This window comes from Artibeus jamaicensis, unplaced genomic scaffold (assembly GCF_021234435.1).
Source record: "Artibeus jamaicensis isolate MK-2021 breed Jamaican fruit bat unplaced genomic scaffold, CSHL_Jam_final contig_3152, whole genome shotgun sequence".
Classification (NCBI taxonomy): Eukaryota; Metazoa; Chordata; class Mammalia; order Chiroptera; family Phyllostomidae; genus Artibeus; species Artibeus jamaicensis.
Genome location: NW_026521729.1, coordinates 4067128 through 4090219, shown reverse-complemented (window position 1 = coordinate 4090219; position 23092 = coordinate 4067128). Strand labels below are relative to the sequence as shown.

At 47.9% G+C, this 23092-nt stretch overlaps 1 protein-coding gene across 1 annotated transcript in view; it reads right to left on the bottom strand.

Moving 5' to 3' along the window:
• RPGRIP1L (RPGRIP1 like) overlaps nt 1-23092 on the bottom strand; it is an 83262-nt gene that overhangs the window by 3972 nt on the left and 56198 nt on the right. The window contains exons 20-25 of the mRNA XM_037141551.2: nt 22922-23014; nt 22321-22483; nt 21279-21343; nt 8838-9021; nt 4105-4189; nt 705-838 (exon numbers count right to left, since the gene is read on the bottom strand). Of these exons, the coding sequence (XP_036997446.2) occupies nt 705-838; nt 4105-4189; nt 8838-9021; nt 21279-21343; nt 22321-22483; nt 22922-23014 (724 nt within the window). The remainder of the gene's footprint in view (nt 1-704; nt 839-4104; nt 4190-8837; nt 9022-21278; nt 21344-22320; nt 22484-22921; nt 23015-23092) is intronic.

Here is a 23092-nt window from a genome sequence, read left to right as displayed (position 1 = left end):
GCCTGACATATGACCCATGGCTGGGCCGTGTGCCTGGCACTTAGATGCCTAGTTAGTTGTCATTTAATGCACAGATAGATGAGTAAACTGACATGTGCATTTTCCCAGAGATGGCTCTGCTAACTTAACAAATGACCGTGGGACTTGGCCTCCTTCGTCCACATACTGTGGAGCGGTCAGGCCACCCTGGTAACGATTCCTGGAAGTCTGATTCCTAAAGAACAATTTCTTCAGCGTGTTCCACATACGTCCTCCCAGAAGCGAGGGCAGAAGTTAAGCCTCGCTGGGCCTCACGCCCAGTGAGATCCAGCAGAGCGCAGGGGTCAGGGGTCTCCGCCCTCCCTGGGTCCGGGGGCAACAGGTGACCACTGGGACTCTGTCGCCCAGCTGCACCTCTGAACTGAAGGGAAACCTTGCAAAGGCCCCGAAACGCCCCTGGGGGGACAGGCCTTGGCCAAAAGACGGCTGACAGCAAGAGGCTCCCATAAACAACACGAAGACGCCCAGTGGCTCAATTTGTCACATGCCCCCCCCCCCCCAGTAAGTACCAAATCATTCCTTGTGAAACATAACTAATTATTTTTCAATTTCTGTTGATTCAAAGGAAGGCGACTCACGGCCCCTCGCAGCCAGCAAGAGAAGGTTTTAGTCAAGAGTCTGGGTTTCAGCAACCGCTGCCCGCACAGATGGAGCCCGGCCCATACCGTCGATGTCTTGCTCCACGATGTCTCTCCCTTCCCGAAACGCCTCCGCGAGGTCGATGTTCGCGATGCCCACGTCCTCGCACTCCAGCTCCTGCTCATCCTCCGGCGGGTCGCTGACCACAGTGAAGCGGATGCTGGGGAGGAAAGAGACGCAGAAATTCACCGGGACGCAAAACTCCCCGAAGGGCTTTTATCACTGCAGGTGAAATCTTGAAATTCCCAATTATTCCAATAAAAAGAAAAGGGTATTAGGCCAGATAAGTAGTTATATGAACCACCAGAATTATCAGAGCGCACCACGCCTGTGAATGGACGGTAATCCGGTTTTCTCGGCCTCGGTGATGGGCACCTCTCCGACCTGAAGGTGTTATGAGGCAGGGACGGAGCAGATGCTCACCCCGTCACACACCGTCTGGTGGCCCTGTGACACTTGTAAGGCTAAGAGGAGCCAGTGGACAAGGACCATGAGGTTGGGGCAGCCTTTTCGATGAAAACACAATCTCTTCTACAGAAATGCACAGCTTCGGAGCTGCTGAGAAGCAGTTCCACGGGCCGCGCGTGTTCTACGAGGCGGTGAGGGCGGGCTTCCTGACCCGGGGCAGACGCGTGTCGTAGCCCCGCCCGGCAGAAACAGGAGGTGTTTGTTCGACTTTAGCAGGTCTCTCAACACACAAGCAGTGTCCGAGTTTCGTTTTACTTTCAGACACGAGCCGTGGGGCTCGCCCGAGCTGATGTGAGTTAGTGACGTGTGTGGTGGCCAGACTCACTTGGACGAACTACAGGACAGGAATTTGCAGCGAAGCTCTTTGGATGTGTCTTGGCACTGCAGCACGGACCACGGATGCTTGTAAACTGCAATTTTACCCATTTTCAAAACGTACCCATCCCACATCAGAGGTGAAAAAAGAAGCTTGTTTCTTGGGTAACCTTCTCAGATAAAAACCTCAGTGTCTGGGCCTTGGAAAATATGCATAAATCGTATCCTTCCCAAACACATAGGTAAACACGACGATACTTTAAACTAATTTGCTGAAAATAAGTATTCAGCACTTCACTCCATTACTAAGTCCCCGTGAGGACACAGAAGTCCCTTCTCTGCAGTCAAAGGTAGTAGCTGTTCACAGAGGAATTGTGAAGGGTGCAGGGCGAATATTTAGTATGACACATAAAATACTATGACCTCACACAAATATTTTTTAAAGTCTCATTTCCATGTGTGACCTCCCTTTTAAAGTGACGGTTGTGTATCTGTGAGTGTCGCGTGGGGCAGGAGGCAAAGGTCCTTTGTGGAACTCACTGCACAGCGCGTGTCACCCCGCACACGCCAGGGCCCAGGGCCCAGACCTCTCTGGCTGTGGCCCGGGAGGGCTGCCGTCTGGGAGCGCGCACCCTCCTACACCAGGACGGGCTCAGGCAGTGGGGCCTCTGAGCATTTTGCTGGAATAACAACTGTCTTCTGGCCGTGGGAAAGGTCCATGTAAACCCCTTATTTTTTCCTTAAGAAAGTAACCCTGGCAAGGGAGGGAAGGGGCATCCTCTCCCGTGGCAGTCCCAGGAGCACACTGACGAGGTGTCGTCAGTCCGGACTCGGTCACTTGGCACCTGCCATCCCTCTCTCAGGGCGTCTCAAGGACAGGGGCCCTTGCGTCTCTGTGGCCAGTCAGAGATTTCTAGAGAAACAATGATGACTAAGAGGGAGTCTCTACAGTTACCTTGGACTATTTGTTTTGGAAAATAGTTTCCGTTAAAATATGCTATTTATGGAGAAATGAGTGAGTTTACTTTTATAGTATTTTAAAGTATTCTCCGCTTTAATTCATAAGAGGAGAATTTTGATAAAACCTACATGAATGAAAGTGATTCTGAGTCCCAGGGGCCCTCAGTGATTCTGAACGGTGCAAAGGGATTTGGGGTGCTGTGGCCTTTTTATTTTTAAAACGACTTTGGTGCAACCATGCAGATCTTTTGAGGGAAGGCAGGTTTAAAATTAAAGCTGAGTCTGTTCTTTTAAACTTAAGCACTTTTGAGGAAATGGAATTTCGCCGCCATCAAGGAGTGTGACTTCGAGTGTGCACTAACATCCTAGTGACACAGTGAATGTGGAGGTGGACAAACACGGCTGGACAGATGGGCCGGCCCAGCGCAGGGCTCAGCCCCTGTCGGAGCTCAGTCCCGGGCAGAGACGACCTGGCGCGCGGCCGCAGGGCAGCGGAGGACAGGCCTGTGCTGCGTAGTCCTTCCTGCCCCGGGAGAGCCCTGGCGGCCGGTGGAGTTTGAAGGGGCCTTGGCGGAAGCTCACGCACACAAAGGAACTGAGTAAAACTTCAGTGATTCTCCACCACCCGGGGACAAACGGCCTTGGGCCAGCTCACAGGGCGTTGGCGCAAATGATGCACACATTTCAAGGAGTTAACGAAAAGCTACTCTCCGAGCCTAAGAGCTGAGAATTCCAGTCTCCCCTCTTGAAACGGGATGAAATGCTAGGGTGGAAGCTCTTTGAAAAACAGGTCTTTAACCCTCACTTCGTGAGCCGTAGGGCAGGAAAGAGCCCGAGTCTCTCTCAGGGGCTGGGGGAAGCTCCATTTCTGAGGCAGTGAGAGGCTGAGCCATCTTCGGGCCACAAGGTTCATAGATGGAGGGTCCCCCAGACCCGCCGGCGGGGGCGCAGCTCAGGGATTCAGGGCTGGTACTGAGACTCCTCAAACTGCATGGGTGGCAGCTCACACAAATGTGTAAAGTCACTGAGATCAGGTTTTCTTGTTTTTCAAAAGTGTATATAATTTCTCTACTGAACCAGAATTGCAAAGTGTCCTGTTCAAGTTTGCCCCCCACCATGCATTAAAAAAACATCAAATGATGAATTACTATACTGTGACAGTAAAATAAATATTAGTCTGAAAGGCTGATGAGCTATTAAAATGATAATGCAAACATTACTGTTCCTTACAGGGACTGCAACTGACACTTGCTGAGAACTTAGGTGCCCGTCAGGGCCGATCTCTCCGCCGTGGGCACACTCTCTGTGACCTCTACAGCGTCCCTGTTGGCATGGTTACCGCCTCACAGACGAGGAACCTGGGGCACTGGAACTAGTCCCAGGTCAGATGCCCAGTAAGTGGTGGGGCGGGGGTTCGCACCCATGCCTTTTGGCACCAAAGGGCCCCTCCCTGCAAGCACAGGGAGGCTCCTTAGTCACATGCGAGAGGGCAGTCTTTTAGTTTTGGGGGCACTGCAGGACCGTCCGTACGGTTAGCCTGGGTGGCAGGCAGGGCGACTGCGTTTTGGGGGGGTACCCAGGGCGGTCACTCTGAGGCCTGGCTCCTGGCCCTGCGCTTTCTGCCCCCGCCGCGCTACAGATCTGCTTCCAAACCATCAGAGAAAGTAGAAGGCTGAACGGTACCTTCTGTGAGGCATGTCTTGTTTTTGCAGTATAGCTTTTAAGACGTCTCTCTTCGCTTGGTTGTTCTCTTTATCCACGTAGATCACTGTACCAAAAAGAAAAAGAAACAAGGCCACACAGGAAGTCACTGAGGAATTCGCTACATCCGCCCCCTTCTGGACCAGCACCGATGCCTGTTCCAGAGGTGCAGTCCCGGCACCGCTCGCACACCCCCCTGGGAAGGGAAGCCGCCCAGGCGGGGAGCACGCCCGCCCCTCCCCCCACCCCCAGCAGGCCCGTGACGTGGTGCCCGGTCCCTGGCAGGCTTCCGTGCACAGTCAGAAAGGACACGGGCACCATCCAAGAGGGCTGCCGCTGTCACCGCCCGTGAGCGGTGCTGGCGGTCGCGACAGGAAGCCGGGGTCTCTGCTGCATCTGAGGGGTTTACTGCGTCTCCTTTGGCCCACGAAGCGAGCGACAGCGACAGTGTGTGGCAGGGAGCCTGCCCTTCCTGACAGCCCGGTAATTTAATCCTCCTCTGCCGCCACCACCCGCAGTGAAAGAGGCCTCTGGAGCGCGGGCTGGAGGGACCGCGCAGGCTGCCGTTTGCGGAGCAACGTGGCGGAGGAAGGAGAGAGGCTTTTCAGGGGAAGTGTGCCTGGCTTCTAAGGGTGTGTACTGGCCTGCAGGGGCGCCCACCGGACCTAGCTGAGGGTGCAGACCAGAGAGGTGCGCCTCGCCCCACCAGGACGGAGCCCAAGGCCCCCGCAGCTGTGCGGAACGGCCCGTACTGGGGGAAACAGGACCTCCAAGTGTGAGCACGCCGGTTTTCGCCCTGATCACTTTTTCTCCTCTCAGCAGCCTTTCAGCCGCGTCCTAGCTTCTGAAGACACTTCTTTTTCAGATGCCACCTGGGAGGCAAAGGTGCCCCTGGGACCAGATCTCAACTCAGAGGCTGGCCCTGACCAGCAGCACACGCGACTGAAGGACCCACTGGCGGTGCCAAGGCCGGGCTCCCTGGGGAGCAGACCGCTTCATCCCAGAACGTTCCCCAGGACAGTCCTCGTTCAGTCTCACGTTCCGACGCTAGCAGATGATCTCACCACTTGGCTCCGCTGAGCAAACACTAAGTGGGGGCGGAAGACGTGCCGGCACCGAGTTGGGCGCAGGACAGCGTTAGCGATGGGAGACAACCCCAGGCCGGCAACTTTCCCCGCTGTGCCTCCGCACAGCGCCATTAGTCCTGAGTGAGTGTGCCTAAGCACGCGGGTCACCGACGTCTCCAGAGCCTGTCCCCCTCCCCTCGGCACTGCACCTCCTCCTTCCCCGGCTGGGGCCCAGGCCCTGCTGCTGTGTGAGCCCCTCGCTTGGCACGGACTGCAGCGTCAGAGCGGGTGGGACATCGTCCTCCGCTGCCCTTCCTAAAGGGAGCTCGCTTATAAACCCTGGTCCTTACATAACTCTCTTGGCTGAACACTTTGAAGAAGTTCTTTTGAGAGAACTCAGGCTACTCAATAAGCTTCTCCAAAGGTACACGAAATGAGAGCTCGGCTCTGCTGCTTGTACCAACCAGGCCTGGCCTGGGCATGTGGACACAGCCCAGGGATTCTGAAAGCTCTGGAGGGCGTGCTAAGATGCAGGCTGCTGAGTTCACCCCAGTCTCTGACTCAGCAGGACCGGGGCAGGGCCTGAGAACCTGCATTTCTTTTCTACCATTTTTCTAGGCCCTGTTGCCGGTCAGGCCCCACGCACTGCGCACTCGGGTGAGCCCAGGGTTCCTCTGCCCAGTGTTGAGTGGGGGCTGGAACTAGCCACACTGTGTTGAACACGTGGTAAGCAGAAACGCGGAGGCCACTTCTGATTAGGTCCCGGCCCTGAGGACGTCCGTTTTGTCCTCTGAAACTTGATGGGAAAAGGGTCTGCAATTCCCAAAGCGCAGACACACCCTTTCAAAAGCAACTCTGGTGGTTGAGAAACATCAGAACTCCCCAACCGTGAGCTATGTACCTTTCACTTTCATCGGAAGTCACATCTGTTCAGGACTCGCTAGAACTGGACACAAGCTCACTGAAGGCATTGGTCTCAAAGAGAGACAAGCCGGCACTCCAAGTGTCGGGACTTGAGTGGACTCTGAAAAGTCTGCCACTAAGAACACGGCCCTGGCTCCTGCCGCGGGGGAAGTGCGGACGGTTTCACTGCGAGGCGTTGACGGCCTCCATCCCAGAAAACGGCTGTGTCCGAGTGGCCCCCTCCCGTCCCTTCTTGGCCAAGTCTCTCCTCTCCTCAGCAGCCCAACCTGAAGTTCTGCTTCCTCTCGCACTCCAAGTAAAACTCCAGTCGTCCCATCAGACAGGCTCTCCGGTGCTCAGAGACGAAGGACCTCGCTCTGTGGAAATCTCGTAAAAACCCTGGGCGATGGCCTCCACCCTTTCTCTCCCCACTGTCAGTTCTCACACAACACTCTTCAGACCCACCATTAACTCTCTTTCGAACTATTTTTTTTACCTTCTCTGCAAAATTTTCAAGCCCAATAAAATATGATTGTTTTGTTTTTGCTACTATTGCCTAGCTGTGTTTTTTCAGTGTTAGTAACCCAAAGAAGATGATCTTGTTTGTGGAGGTGAAGCTGGTATGAACACCTCTTACTAGAGACTGAGCTGGGTTATGAACAATCCTGGGGACCCGTGGTCTCAACCTCCACTTTTGTGCCCCTGCCTTGGGCCTCTATGTGCAGCCCCCTTTGAATTCACGGCAGGTTCAAGCCGTAAAGCGTGGCCACCGGGCTCAGGCAGTCTCCCCACCGTGTGGTGCTCAGACAGGAGCACAGACTGACTGTCCCTCTAAACTCCCCATGAGAGTTTAAACGTGGGTTTGGAAATGAACTTACTTTCATCACAGCTGCGTGAGCTTTGGAAGATGCAAGTGTACACTGTACTGATCTTTTATATTAAGTAATGACTGAATGGTAAATCATTACAATAATTAGATTAGATTGGTTACTTATTCACTGATGATTCAGGGAGGTTCCCCTGCAATGAAGGCAGGTAAATGTAACACTTTAAAAATAAACATTCTCACTGTGTCATACTTCAGTGAAAAATAAAATAAAACCTACAAGGTTAATATTAATTATTTCTTAAGGTTGATGATGACTGAGGACTTCATTTCTCCAGCTGGAGCAGAAATAAAACAGCATTATTTTGCTTTTAAGCACAAACTACATTCCTCTCCCCTCAATTAATCTTAAAAATTCTCCATCGTCAAATCTCAATAGGTAGGAAGAGATGAGGAAAGGTGAACACCATACTGAATTCATTTCTAACAGGTCACTGACTTTCTTGTTGGTATTGTATAGCCAATTCATAGAAATGTCAGCAACTCTGAAAACACCAGTTAGACAGCAGGGTACCTTGCAGTAAAAGGTGGGAAGCCAAACACACAAAAACAGAACCAATGCCAACCAACCAACCAAGCAAAAGCCTCGCACAGACCCAGGCCACCAAGAAAAAAATGGGCAAAAATTCAGGACCTGCGAGCGTGTGTCTCTGGTCGCGCCCAAGGATGCTTTGCGCTGCTCCTTCGACAAATGGAAACATCTGCTCTGGGGCCGGGCCAAGTTTTCCAACGTACAATCAATTTCTAAAACGCAGTTTTGTTCCCAGTCCAACCAAACTTTCCACTGCTGGCCTTCACAAAGAACTATACAGAAACCAGAGGAGTCTGTCACTTTTCTTGGGAGTATCTTCATTAAAAGTAGTTGACTAAACAGTTCTTTCATTTCTAATAATATTTTGATATGGTTTACTTTTCTGGTACTTTGCAGTGAAAACATCTATAGGAAGCTTGAGAAAATATTTTTGGAAATGCGTCTGTTGTATCAAGTTGATGAAAGGAAGGAGGGATTGGACTTTTGCCCTGACCACACGACTCATTTCTCGAGTGATCACTCAACCTACCTGCCATTATAGAATTACACGTTTGAGCTGGAACGGACCTCAGAGAGCACAGTGTTCAACAGGTAAGAAAGCGGGGAACCGCACAATTTAAACATCTTGCCCGAGTCCACATAAGGTAGTGAGAACTGTGGTTACAGGGAAGAGCGGACCAGGTCTCTCGACACTCACGACTCCTGTCGTCGCTGTCCGAAGCAATAAACACGGTTCTCAACATGCCGGCTGAAAAGAAAGCGCTCACGCACATTGGTAACGGTGCCTGTTGGGGCCGTGCTGGTCCAGGGGACCTGCATGTCAATCAGCCGAGGGAGAAAGCCCTGCATTAAGAGGGAGTCTGCCCTGCTGCTGAACACGGACGTGAGGGAAGAGCTGCGTCACCAGACCATAGTCCTGAACACCTGGCACCAGGTGAGACGCGGGCATCGGTTCTAAAACACCCATGTGATCGCGTTGATCAGAAAGGTGGGGGGAAAACGAGGCCCCTGAATTGTTCAATTCCACATGATTAATAAACGACTCTATTTCCCCCCTTTGAAATGCCGTACTTTTCTATTCAATTCAACTGTGGTTCTAGGTGGCATTTTTTAAAAATGGTACACTGGGAACCATTGTTCCCCCACTGTTTTCATTTTAACTCAGCACTGTTTCACAGTTTCCTTCAATCTACTTCAATTCCTTTATCCTTATGCCCAGGGTGACTTCTCCCCACCGACTCTGACGGGCCTCGGGGGCTTTCTGGGACGAGGAGAGAATGTGCTTTCTCCAGGTCCTCGCAGCTCATCTTGAGCCGTATGCACGCACCGTGGCTGTAGTTGAAGTAGACCCACTGGCCACGCCTGGGCTTGGGCAGGGACACGGGGGTCTCCTCGGCCGGGAGGCTGTAGAACCGGCACTCCACGAAGAGCCGCCGGATGCTGTCGTCCGCAGTCACTCGGGAGTCACTGAGGCTCAGGGCTATGATCTCGATCCGAATCTTCTCTGACGTCTGTTAGAAAAAAAAACCAACACAGAAACGAATGTAGCAAATGGACAAAAAACCCTTTACTCTTTCTCACCATCGACTTTCAGTGAAACACCAAGGCCTACGGTGTCCTCTTTTGGAAAGCACTGCACGCTGCTATCTAGTTGCACGTGATCTATGGTTCCCGACAGAGGGAGGTGGGGGCGGGATGCTAAAGCCCCCGGGTTTGAAGTTAACGTGTCGGGGCCTGAGTCTCCTGGTTTACATGTGAGGCTGCAGACGCCCCACCGGTGGTCCGCCAGGAGGGGAGATTATGAGATCTTCATTTGTGCTCTCAGAATGACAAGCATCCCTTGGCCTTGTTTTACACTGTGTAAGGAAGTTCGTGTTTACCCTGCTGTTTTTTAATCTGCAGCGCCCGGGAAAGTCTGGGTTATTCGGAGATCAAAGCCTGCTGCATACTTTACAGCTACTGTGGTAATAATACACGTAGCTCTATGAATCCATATTAACTAGAGCAGAGCCTGCCCCAGTCCATTAAGTAGTTTTCAAACAAAAGAAACAAGGCTTTTTAAAATCTAATTTAATGTATGTTCTCGCAATTTTTAATTTCGTTTTCACAGAATTAACAACTAAAATATGTATTTGTTGGAGAGGGTTGTTTGCCCTTCAGTTCTTACTTAATGGACTTCAGAGTCACAGACGTTGTTTAGGGGTCACGCGTGTCTCCTTGGGAGTGATTTAAAACCAATAATAAATGATGACTCAAAGACCAGATCACGTCAAGGTGACGCCTCGGTTACATGCTGGTTTTTACAGTTTTTAATAAAGGGGGACTTCTTTATCCCACTTCATTGTACTCAGAAGCACGCTGCTTGAAACTGCGTAACTTCAAATCATGATTAGAAAATCCTGAACATTATTAGCCTTGCTTATGTGACCAACTTTTAGAAATTCACTGTTCAATATAAATCGGTGTGTAAATTTACCAGGGTGATTACTTAGATATTTCAAAGCATATAATTAACCAAATTGAAAAGCACAAGTACCCTCCTGTAAAAATATCCTCACAAAGAACAATTTCCTTTGCTGTCCAACCCCCTCAATATTTGATGAAGTAATTTTACCCCCTTCTTCCAAAAGACATTTCCTTTTATTATGTATTCTAAGACACTTTAACTAAAAACCCAAATCTGAATATTTCAATAAGGCTATTTTATTATTCAGTAGATTCATGGAAATTTTACCAGGATGACAGAGAAAATTCCACACCATTCTGTCTCCACTAATACAGGTACAAGGCTGCAGCTGGCAATATTACTAGGATTAGCATAGTATGATGAAATATTTAAAGGAAAATTTTTTCTAAAACCTAATAAATCAAATGACTGCCAAATGTCATTAAAGTGATGGTCTTTGACTTGAATGTGCTTTTCATATTCAAATGTGGAAAGGAAGAGATGAAAGCCTGGGAAGGTTACTCGGTTTCCACTAATAACCTCAAGCCCTCTCTGCTCACGAGCAGAGAGAATGAGGTGGGCTGCGGTCCCCTCTCACTTCACAAGGCCCCCCTCTGCGTGCGGAGGGCTGACATGGTGAAGAAAACGCCTGAAAGGGTGCTGTGTTTTCCCTAAAATGCACTCTCGCTGTAAAAACACTGCGCACAAACACACCGACACTTCCGGTTCAAATACAGCGCGATGCACACAGTTCGGTCTTTTACGTAACTTGTACTTTGACAAACTTAGAAGTGTTGTAATAATATGTCTCACAAAACCTTCCTGCTTCTGCACAAAAGAATTTTTAAAAAGCCATAAAAAGGCCAAAGAGATCTACATGGTTGTTTTTGTACTGTGAAGATAAGCATTTGAGATTGTTTATCAAAGAACCCAAATGAAGAGATCGATGAACTTTAAATAGCAGAGGAATCAAATTTATTTAAGGCCTATTTTATCAATAATATATCAACTGTATGATCTCCAAGTGAAAACTTGCATTATTACGAATTTAGGCTGTCAAATACGATGATTTCCAAAAGTAATTCCAACTAAAAGGAGGTACCTGGATCACAGGTAAACAAACCAACAAACCAAGAAAAACCCACCATATTATTCAATGAAATCAAAGAGCTTAAAAATTCTTTTTATGATTCCTGTCTTCCTTCTGGTCCTGTTTTGTCTTTTCTTTTTTAAATTTCCTCCCCTAGCTGTATTAATTCTATCATGTGTCCTTTTTAATTCTCTGATATTACTGACAGAAGTTATTAGTTATCATTTCTTTGTTCCTTTGATGATACATGAAGCAACTAAAAATAAATTCCAAACAGATATGTTTCAAATAGTATAGACCTAGGGAGGCATGCTCTGAGTAAAAAATTTTCCAAACATTGTGAATTTTGGCCAACGGGGCTAGCCAACTTATTTCTCAACATCGGAACAATGCTGGTTGTATTCCTCCCCCGTGGGTCAAAGTTCAAGTAGATTCTATGCGAAGCTTTTGAAGAGTAAGAGGTGAATCGGCAGCATGACAGACAACTTGGACTTAGTGTGAGATACGAACCGTCCTCTCGCCTCCCCTCTCCTGTCTCCTTTGTCCTGTTTCCTGTCTCAAGTGATGAGATCACCGTCACTGCTACCAGGAGGCCCTGAGCCACTCCAGCCCTCCCCACTTCTCATGCCCACCCCGCGCCATAGCTCACCCATTCCTGTGCATCTTACCTTCTGAATATCTCAGTGACTCATTGGAGGATAAAAGGCTTAGGATATTCCCAACACTGTGTCAGCGACTGGGGATACAAAGACTAGACAAGATGCGGTTTCTTTTCTCAGTTTCATCTCTAGAGAAAGTTCTTTAGGTTCTCATCTGATCTGAGGGGGAAGGAACACGGCAGCTTCCTAGCATTAGAAAGTTGAAATGGGATAGCATAAGGAGGGAGAAAGCAGCGGGTGTCGTAAAAGACCAGTGTGGTCGGCAGAGTTATGGGCAGACAGACGGCGTACAACCCATCAGCTCGGCGGCACCGGGATGACCAACCCTCTTGCTCACTGTGGCACCAGTGTGGCAGGCAGCACACACTCGATGAACACGTGGGCCCGTGCCCGTGGCTGGCAGAGAGGGAGGCTCCCTGCTCCTACCCCCTTGCCTGCAGCCCCCCCCCATATTCTCGGGGCAGAATTCTTCCCAGAAAACAAATCAGACATCACCTCTCTGCTTCCTTCCTATCACCTGACAGCCCGGCTGGTTCCCCAGACCTGAGGGGTGCTGCTGCCGTCGCTCAGCCTTTGCATCTGAAATCTCCCGCAGACAAAATTCCACCAGTCTGAGGCCCTGGGCCTCACGTACTCTCCTTTGACGGGCATGTCCCGGATCTCCAAGAGCCCGCTGGTTCCCCTCGGGGTCCTCCCCGCGCTGTGTGGTCACAAGGCACTACACGGATTTGCTTACGTAGCTGCCTCCCTCTGCATCCTGTGACCTCTCGGAGGCTGGGCCCATCTTGCTCATCGTCGGCTCTTTATCCCCCCGCCAGGAGCTGACTCAATGATAAGGAGTCAAGAAAGGCTGAATACCTTCCACGTACCCAAAATATCTTTTACAGATTGCCAGACATATGTGAAGCTGCAGGTATTAGTGTTTCCTTCTTTAATAAATACCTACTCTGTCTAGCATGTTTTGGGAACTGGGCGATTATTCACTGTTGAAAAATACACAACAAAATATAAAAAATATACAAAAGCAGTGAGTATTCACTGCCGTTCTAGGTTATAATTGGGTAAGAGTATCTCGGACAGGCCAATGCTGTGGAATCCAGGTGGCAGGATAGTACTGTGCAACTCTTCCCTATGTCTGAAATTTTTCATAGTAAAAAAAGAACAATGTTCAAGTAGGAGACCTGGGAAGGGAAACAATATGCCGATTTGAACCGCAGTGACCGAAGCAAAGCCTTTCAGACAGGTGTGGAACCCCACCTGTCCGGAAGCCCCCGCCGGGCAAGGCCCCGGGTCAGAGCTGTGCAGGGCATCCGTCGGGTGCAGCGTGCCAGCCAGACGGCTCGGCTTCGGGCTTCCCCGTTTTGTTTCTTCGCTCAGGGGGTGAACCTCTGGGACGAGGCCCACCGCTGCCTCTCAGGACCCTCTCGTTTGCCAGCCGTCCTGTGAGCGCCCCTGGTTAGTGAGGCGTCAGCATCAGCGTGCAGAGCAGCACGTGAAAGCCCTGACTGTGACGGACGGAAGCGGTGGAGGTCGCTGGTACAGGAACGCGTGCAGCCTGCTCGAGCTGTCTGCAGAGGTGGAACTCCAGATTATGTGACGGACTGATCCAGAAACGTGATGAGCATTGGGATTACTCTCCGAGAAAAAAGGGTTTCGGTTCTCGTGACTTTGGCTCGGTTCCACCGTTGCTCTCTGACTGATGCTCACTCACATGTCAGGCCGGATTGTTCTGCAGTATTTACTTGGGCTTTTATTAGCATCCTTAAACGTTTTATGTTTTACTTCAGGGGATCGTGCTGAATCCTTCCTCTAGTTTCAACCATGAGAGCAGCCCCACTGAGGCTGGACGGCGAGCTCAGCGAGGCTTCTTCTTTTTTTTTTTTAAATTTTTTTATCTTTAGAGGGGAAGGAGAGAGGGAGAGAAACATCAATGTATGGTTGCCTCTAGTGCATCCCCTGCAGGGAAGTGGCCTGCAGGGAACCTGCCTGCAACCCAGGCATGTGCCCTGACTGGGAATCGAACCACGACCCTCTGGTTCATAGGCCCGCGCTCAATCCACTGAGCTACACCAGCCAGGGCTTGACAGTGAGGCTTCTGAACACGAACTGGACGAGGCGGCCCTTGAACACGGCTGCTCCCCCGACAGCTGCCTACGGGTCGGCGCTGGCGACGCGTCTCCCTTGGTGAGACTTCAGCCCGACTGCGGGGAGGTCCCATGTGAGTTCCATTTCACTCTGAATTTCTACGGCGACGAGACGTTTAACTTTTTAAGTTACAAAGTATAGAAAATAATTTGGCATATTCAAGGTCTCGGCATTTTAAACAGATGTTCCCATTTGGCTGTATCTGATTAAAACCTGTTTGTTGTTATTGTCCAAGAGATGAAATATGTCAGGCACAGGTGAAGTCCTCACCTGTATCTCCCAATTCCTCCCCACCCCCTTCCCCATTGCCCTGAGGTGGCCCTAGCCTGACGCTGGTTGTGTACTGCTTCCAGACATGCTTTTCTATTTTCACCTACATACATGTATGTCCCTCAACAGCCTGTGGCATCGTTTTGTTTTTAGGTTTCATGAGAGTGGTACCGATCTCTGTTTATTGTTCTGTAATTTTTGGCTTTTTCCTACAATATCATATTTTTGAGATTTCTGCATGTTTATAATTAAACTCGAATTCTTTCACATTAATAGTCACACAGAATTCCATTTACATCACACGTACAGCCTACAGTCCATTTACTTATTTCTTTACTGGTGAACAGTGAAGCCATTTACAGTTTTTCTGCTACTGCAAGCGACGCTGCGTTGAATACCCTCTCGCGTTTCCCTGTGTGTGGGATCTCTCAGGAGGAGGCTTGCTGGGTGGTGAGTGGGAGACTCAGTTGAGGAGGACCACCAACCCACTCCCCAAATGGTTACGTGAGTTTACACAAGGACCGTGGGCACCAACACGACCGTGTTTCACATGTGTGTGCGTGTGTAAATAAGTACGAACAAAGCCTTCCGACCGGCACGGCAGTGTGTAGGACCGGTATTTTTTAACAGAACAAAAGAGACAACATGGCAGTGGAGGATAAGGCTTGATGTCTGTGCCCCCTGAGAGCAAAATTTTAATTACGATGAGTTCCAGGATAGGCTCAAACTCACCACAGGCACTGACAGAGCCCTGGGCAATCAGGGTGGAAGTTTACGCTGATTAATGCTGACTCTTTATTTCTGGCTGGGGGTGGGCAGTGTCATCGCAAAGACTCAGGGAAAAAAAAGGCCCCTGGACCTCGTGCCAGGGTCCAAAGCTTCCTGTCCGGGCAATTCTGATTGAAAGGTGTTTTCTCCAAATAACAGCTCTCCGGGACAAATAAGCAGAAATGCCAATTGTTGAGGCAGTAATGTTTTTACCAACAAAACAAAGCGAACCCAGTTTTCAGCAGTGGCAATAACTTATCTTTTCTCATATGTCCTGTTAAAAGACACTGTACTGAACAAATAACATAAATACTGAAAACACCAGTGACGGCGATCAAAATGGTGCCAGGGTTTTTCTTCCTTTTATTGATTTTAGAGAGGAAGCGGCGGAGAGAGGCGGACAGACACCGAGTTGTATCCGTGCACTCATCGGTCGGTTCTTTTACATGCCCTGCCTGGGGACTGAACCCGTGACCCTGGTGTACTGGGACAACGCCGTAACCCCTTGAGCACCCAGCCGGGGCCAGAGTGCTCATTCTGGGGAGAGTGTCACTGTCTCCCTTCGCACCGTGGGAGCCGCTGTGCCCGCAGTGGTCAGCGAATTAACAGAAGCTTGCTACCGTGTGTTCTGAAGCCGCAGCTGGAACCCTGTGCTCGCGCACCTGGGGGACACGACACTCCCACCACTGGCTGCGACTTACTGTGCCAGTGGAATGTGAAGGAAGGAGAGGATTTTAAAATCACCCTCGATTTCAGGTGACTTTGCTGTGCACCCCACTTCCGCCATCATTGAGAGCAGATGTCCTAGGACAGTGGTTTGGGCTGCATGTTAGCGTCACCCAGGGAGCTCTAAACAGACTCCTGACCTCCCTGACGGGTGCGGTGGGGGCGGCCCGGCGTTTGAAAGTGCTCTCTGGGTCCCTCCAGTGCGCAGGCGCCCTGGGGAGCAGGCTCTCTCCCTAAGTCGCGGTTCTCAAACTTCACTGTAACCCAGAAGGCGGGAAAGGCGGGGAACCCCCCCCCCCCCAGGCTGCACGGCCCGCGTTGCAGGGTTTCTGACGCACGGGGTCTGGGGGGGTCACGAGGAAACACAGTTCGAGGAGCCCCGCCCTGAACCGAGAAGGACTCAACCTCATTTGTTGACCCTTCCTGAGACATCTATGGAAAAAGTTCTACGACAGCGTATTAAACTGTTCTTTAGTTGTTCTTCAACATTTTAGTTCAGAATAGGCCAACAAATTATTTCCTTTTTAGAAGCAGTCTACACTCATCATTAAAAAGATCCCAAGGATATACAGTCCAGTAAGTAAAGCATAAAAGCTCCGTGTTTCCTCCCAGTCCCTAACTCAGGGACTGGCAAAGTTTCTCTGTGAGGGACCAACAGCAAGTATTTCCCACTTCGCAGGCCACATGGTCTCTGTTGCAAACAGTGAACTTGCTCTTGTGGAGTAATGACAGCTACAGACAGTATGTAAATGGTGAGGGTGGCCATGTTCCAATAAAACTTTATTAACAAAAATGGGTACAGAGCTGGATTGGGTGCACGGGCCATCGCTGGCTGACCCCTGTTCTGATGCCTGTCCCAGGGATACTTCGTGCTGACAGTGCTTGAGTTATAGACTTTCAGACATCTTCTTTGCTGGCACACTCGTGAACCTAAATGTCGTGTCTGCGTGCTCATGTAAAACTAGGTATGTATGTACATGAACATACCTCTCTGTTTCCTTCTTTTTCAAAGGAATCATCAGTGAGGTATAATTTCTTAGCCATTAATTTGGCAAAGGGCATGATGTGAGGAAACAAGAAGTTTCATACATTGCTATGTATAGAAATGCTACCTAGAAACAACATTTTAAGCAGGAATGTTTATATTTGCAAAAGCTGATAGAAACCTAAGGGGCCATCAAACAAGGCTTATTTAAACACCTGCGTTGGAGATATACAGTGGAATATTGTGTGTGTGTTAAAGAAACAGAGCGTCCTGCTGTGGAGAGAAGTCCATGGTATATTAGTAAAAGATAAAGCTGCAAAACATTAACAAATAGTTTGAAAAGCAATTTTCTATCAGGAAAGTAATTGGACATATCTGGTTTTACTCAAAATATATTTTGAAACCTACTCTATCTAGCTTAAGCTATGTAAGACATTGGGAGGGACTTATTTCACCCACTGATAGGATATATTTGATTCTGAAGAGATTTAGTAATTTTTTGCATATATTTTATTCATTATGCTATTACAGTTGCCTATTGCCCGCCCCCCTTTATTCCCCCAGCCCTGCACCCCCCCACACACTTCCCCCGCCATTAGTTTATGCCCACGGGTCGTACGTATAAGTTCTTGGGCTTGTATATTTCCTATACTATTCTTACCCTCCCCCTGTCTATTTTCTACCTGTCATTTATGCTACTTATTCCCTGTGCCTTTTCCCCCATTCTCCCCTCTACCTACTGATAACCTTCCACGTGATCTCCATTTCTGTGAATCTGTTCTTGTTCTAGTTGTTTGCTTAGGTTGTCTTGGTTTTTTTTTTTAGGTTTGGCTATTGATCATTATGTTGGGTTTGTTGACATTTTATTGTTCATATTTTTTATCTTTTTCTTAGATAAGTCCCTTTAACATTTCATATAATAAAAGTTGGGTGATGATGAACTCCTTTAATTTGACCTAATCTGGGAAGCACTTTATCTGCCCTTCCATTCTAGATGAAAGCTTTGCTGGATAGAGTAATCTTGGATGTAGGTCCTTGCCTTTCATGACTTGGAATACTTCTCTCCAGACCCTTCTTGCCTGTAAGGTTTCTTCTAAGCAATCAGCTGACAGTCTTATGGGAACTCCTTTGTAGGTAACTGATTCCTCTTTAATCTTGTGTAACGTAATTATGATGTGCCTTGGTGTGTTCCTCCTTGGGTCCAACTCCTTTGGGACTCTGAGCTTCCTGGTCTTCCTGGAAATAAATTTACTTTGCCAGTTTGGGGAAGTTCTCCTTCATTATTTTTTCCAGTAAGTTTTCAATTTCTTGCTCTTCTTCTTCTCCTTCTGGTACCCCTATGATTTAGATGTTGGAGCATTTAAAGTTGTCCCAGAGGTCCCTAAGCCTCTCATTTTTTTTGAAGTCTTGCTTCTTCATTCTGTTCTGGTTGAATGTTTCTTTCTTCCTTCTGGTCTAAACCATTGATCTGAGTCCTGGTTTCCTTCCCTTCAGCATTGGTTTCCCTTTACTTCACTTAGCATAGCCTTCACTTCTTCTTCTTCTATTTTTCAACTATACTCAACCAATTTTGTGAGCATCCTATCACCAGTGTTTTGAACTGTGCATCTGATAGGCTGGCTGTCTCTTCATTGCTTCGTTGTATTTTTTCTGGAGCTTTAATCTGTTCTTTCATTTGGGCCATTTTTTGGTCTCCTTGAACCTGTTACATAGTGAGGGGCAGAGGTATTCGCCAGTGTGGGCAACCCACATGGCTGCGTTGTGACGCTGTATGTGGGGGAGGGTCCGAGAGGGAACAGTGCTGCTTGCTGGGCTCTCAGCTGGCTTTCAGTCACTTCCCCACTTCCCACAAGCAAAGTGGGCCCTCTGGTGCTGACTCCCAGGTGCGTGGGCTTGTTCGAGGACCCTGTGGGTCTCTCCAACGAACTCTCCTGTGAGGCTGGGAGTTCCTCCTGCTGCTGCCGCAACCCCCACAGGTGTTTTCAGTCAGAGGTTTGAGGCTTTATTTCCGGTGCTGGAGCCCTGGGCTGTGCGGTCTGTTTCAACCCCGTTGTTCCTCCTGGTTCATCTGCACGTGAGTGTGTGACTGCCCGCTCTTCTAGCCGCCACCACGCTGTGAGCCCTCTCCACCCTCGGCCCATCTCTGCCCCTCCTACCGGTCTGGATGAATGTGTCTTCTTTAATTCCTTGGTTGTTGGACTTCCATACAGTTCGATTTTCTGTCAGTCCTAATTGTTTTTTGTTTTTAAATTTGTTTTCCTTCTTTTGGTAGTGCGAGGAGGTACAGTGTATCCACCTACACCTCCATCTGGGGATTGAGTAATTTTTTAATACATGCATTTTCAAAGTAGTGTGTGACTGCAATGCATTTTGCTTCTGAAAGCTTTAGAATATATTTTGCTGAACAACATTGTTGCAATCACCTGGAAATGCTACCTCACATTGTTCAAGGGAACCTGCTATCCAGGTGGAATTGCAATTCAGTCCAGCTGGATATGGCAGCTTTTACAAAACTGCCGTTAGCAGAAATGGAAGGAGAGCTGTGGAAATACGCACTGTGCAGAGGAGCCCCGTGGTTGCCTGGCCACAGCCTCCCAGGCTCACCCGTGGGCACACTTTAGGAGATCTGCGAGGGGTCGGCAATGCATTTGGTTGTGACAACCGAAAGCTGCATTGCCTAAATGACAGAATTAGAAATAACGTAAAAGGATTGTCATATTTTTAATGCGAGGACAGAGGCAAATTCTCAGTTTTGATGTCTATTTTGAGGACTTAAAATAAGGCTTTTAGTCAATGCATTATATATCAAATTGATAATGTTAACTCGATTATTCGCATTAATAAAATATTCATAGGGAAATGTCCAAAGTTTCCATCTCTCTGAACCTCCCCCCCGAAGGTAATGGCCGTGCCTGGAAGCCTTTCAGCAGAAGCCGCAGCCGTCAGGCTGACACACGCTGACAGGCAGGCCAGGCCCCATCACGCGGGCACACTCAGCGGCACTTTGATGCCCTGGAAACGAGGGGAGACAGGGACGCACTGGGTAGCACATTATGCTAATGGCTCGATTTAATCCAGCCACTAAACTTTATGTAGCCTGTTAAAATAGATGCTAACACAAATTACGCCACTTTGGAAAGGAAAGGAGGGGACAAGCATTTTATTCTGACAAAGTGAAGCTCATAAATGTTGTAAATGAAATGAAACAAAATGAAGTAATCTGTGATTAATTATACATCACAGACAGGAAGAAGAGAGGAAAAGCCAAGTAATATGTCTAAGTCCTGGGAAATCTGTTAGATTCCTTCTAAGGATCCACATTTCTCAGAAATAACTATGAGCTATCAGATTCTGTAACATTAAAAAAACCCTGGATGATCTTAAATAGCTTACACAGTGCAGTAGATCATTCACGGTCACAGTGTAATTGGCATGGATGACATTTATCTTGCACGCTACCTCCGTTCTCACTTCTGTGATATTGTTAGGGTAGAGGCAATGCAAAAAATCTGTGAAGTGGGGCAATGGCAGAGCAGGGTTATCTGGGAACTTTTCCACTGGTCTCTCTGCCTCTAATCTAGGCTCTACATTCCTGAAAGCACGATCTTTTGAAATGCCATTCCCGAGTGTAAATGCCACAGGAGCAAAAGACTGACTTCTCTTATTCTCTGAGATGTTCCCAATCTCGAGAATAAGGCTTGGAACACAGTAAATGCTCATTAAATACCTAAAGAATGAGCGTTCCCCCTCCCTTAAAAGTCCTCGCTGGCTGCCCCTGGAATTTCAGGAGAGACTTCAGCCACCTCGATGGAGAGGCCCCCGCGCTCTGGACATGGCTGACTTCTCAGTGTGTTCTGGCGCTCCCTGGTGTGTGTGCCGTAAGGCTCTGCCCAGCCTGAAGCCGCACTGCAGTCCCAGAACAAGCCGTTCTCCACGTTCTCTCTAACTCTCATGCTCTTGTTCCTTTGGCCTCTGATGACCCCTCCTGGGCTCTCACTAACTCCTCCCAATCATCTTCAACACCTGGTACCAGCTTCACCACCTCTACAAAGACCCTTGAGTGGAGTTAGGAGCCCCCCTGGAGTGCGCCCTTAACACCCTGCACCCCGTGCTCCTAGTGCTGACCACTGCGCACTGTAACTGTGTTTCCTTTACAGACCGTGAGTTCTTTGGGGATTGCTTCTGATTTGACACAGCGGGTGCTAATGAATGAGGAATTGCTGTGAGCAGGAACAACGTAACTTTAACAGTTTGTCAGCAGACATAATTATATACGAAGAGTCTGTAAGTTCACATTTACACATGATTGGAGTTTTAACAGCCATCTCACATTCTGAATTCTTTAAAGTTCAGACCTGATTTAATACATTCTCGTCCAATGGTTCTGAGAAGGAGTCAGGGAGGTCAACTGCTTTTAGCAAGTCCCTTTTGAAGGTGCTGAATGTTAGGTGCTCTCAACACGTAGGCAAAATAATGCCTAGCTGTTCTGGCCCCTTACACGATGAACTATAAACAGAATTTTCTTATACTAGATGGTTACTTGCAAAAGAGTATGCTAAGGTATTTAATTACTTCTAGAAATATTTTTGCCTTAACACGTTCACCTACGAAGATGGATGCACTACGAATGCAAAGCAACTTGATTTCAGACCATTTCTAACTGGTGTCATGTCACTGACCTGCTTGGGGACAGGGCCGGGAATGATGCACTCGTCACTGTCGGAAGCTGATCTGTTTTCCTCATCTGTTAAAAAATGAAATTTTAATAGTTTAAATCTGCTAAACCAGTTATATTTACACCTTGTAAAATGGTGAGACATAAGCACACGTTATAAGGATAACCTTAAAAGAACATGATAATCATATCTAAAACTTTTTAGCAGCATATATGTTTATATTTACATTACTTTTTAGAAAAGAGAAAGAAATGACTGAAAAATTCCAAGTTTAGCTTTAGTACAAAGGAAAAAATGTTCATTGTGCTGCTATGAACTTAAAAAATAATTTTTAAAACAGGACAGAGCAATAGTTTTCCAACAGTCTACTCAATACTGTTGTATAAGAATCAAGTATTCTCACTATTTATAAATATTACTAAGTTTTACAGCTTTACTGTGGTAAAACTGACATCCAGAAAACCACACACATTTAAAGTGCGAAGTTTGCTATTCTGACATATGTAATTCCATGAAAGCATCGTAACAATTAAGGTGATGAACGTACCCATCGTCCCCTAAACGTTCCTCACGCCCATCTTCCCTTCTCACCTCTCTTCCCACCTGCCCTCCCCAGGCAACAGCTTAAATGCTTTCTGTTACCAAAGATTAAGTTCCCTTTTCTACACATTTATATAAGGGAAAGCATGTTGTAAGTTGTTTTTTGTCTGAGTGCTTGGTTTTAATTTTTGCAAACCGAAGTCCTCCAGAATAATCGAGATGACAGCACTGAACCCAAAGAGAATCTAAGGCCACTTAACACCCAAACTGGGAACAGGGCCGGTGATAACACTTGCATTCCGTTGTGGCGCCCCAAGTGGACGTGAGAAGATGTGCAACACTTCCACCTGATCACAGCCAACCAGACCGACCTACATCCATCATTTCTGTTGAGAAGCAGGTATCATGAAGTAACTCTGTGACTCAATGAACATGTTCTACGAGGCATACTATTAAGTCAAGCTAAGAGTTAAGCAAATAACGTCAATTTTAAAAAGAAAGCCACCTTCCGGTTCCAGTTCCTCGGTTACTTCTGTTTCATCTTCGGAGGAAGTCAGGCTGCGCTCTGCCAGTTGGCCCTGGGACAGGAAGGACACGTCACTGCTCCTCCCTCGTTGCGTCTGCTCAGCACCCTCCCTTGCTCCGTCGGCACCGCTGTCTGGGGAAACCTGAGGAGGGGGGAGCACACTGGCTGTTAGCTCTGTCTAGGTCACATTTGTAGCATTTTAGCTTAAATACTTGAATAATAAAGCATGTAAACCTGAGACATAAATATACATACATGCAATACATATAATTCAGTCAAAAATAATCGCTTAAATTGTACGAAACTAAAGAAAATATGGAAATAAATAAGAATCTAGTAATAAAGAATGGAAAAGTAGATTAATTCCAAAATAAATTTTACATGAACTCATATGTATTTGATATTATGCTAATATAGTATAATTGTAGCTGTTACACTTGTCATACTTTTGATTTTTCTATTCCAAGAGAGTCATATACGAAACTAAGATCAATGCTATGATTTCCTGATCTATGTCTATACACAAAGTCTTTAAGAACCAAATCGAATCTTTTGAAATAATGTTAATACAGATGCATACCTCAGACATGTGTGAAACCGTGGGCGTGCTCATATCTGCTTCCGGTGTGTGCTCCACCACGTCCTTCCCATCCGCAGGGGCAGCAGGTAGCTCCTTATATCAATGTGAGAACACGCAGGCCTGTTATTCTGAATTGTTACTAAAGCCAAAGTCACCCTAACACTTTTACAC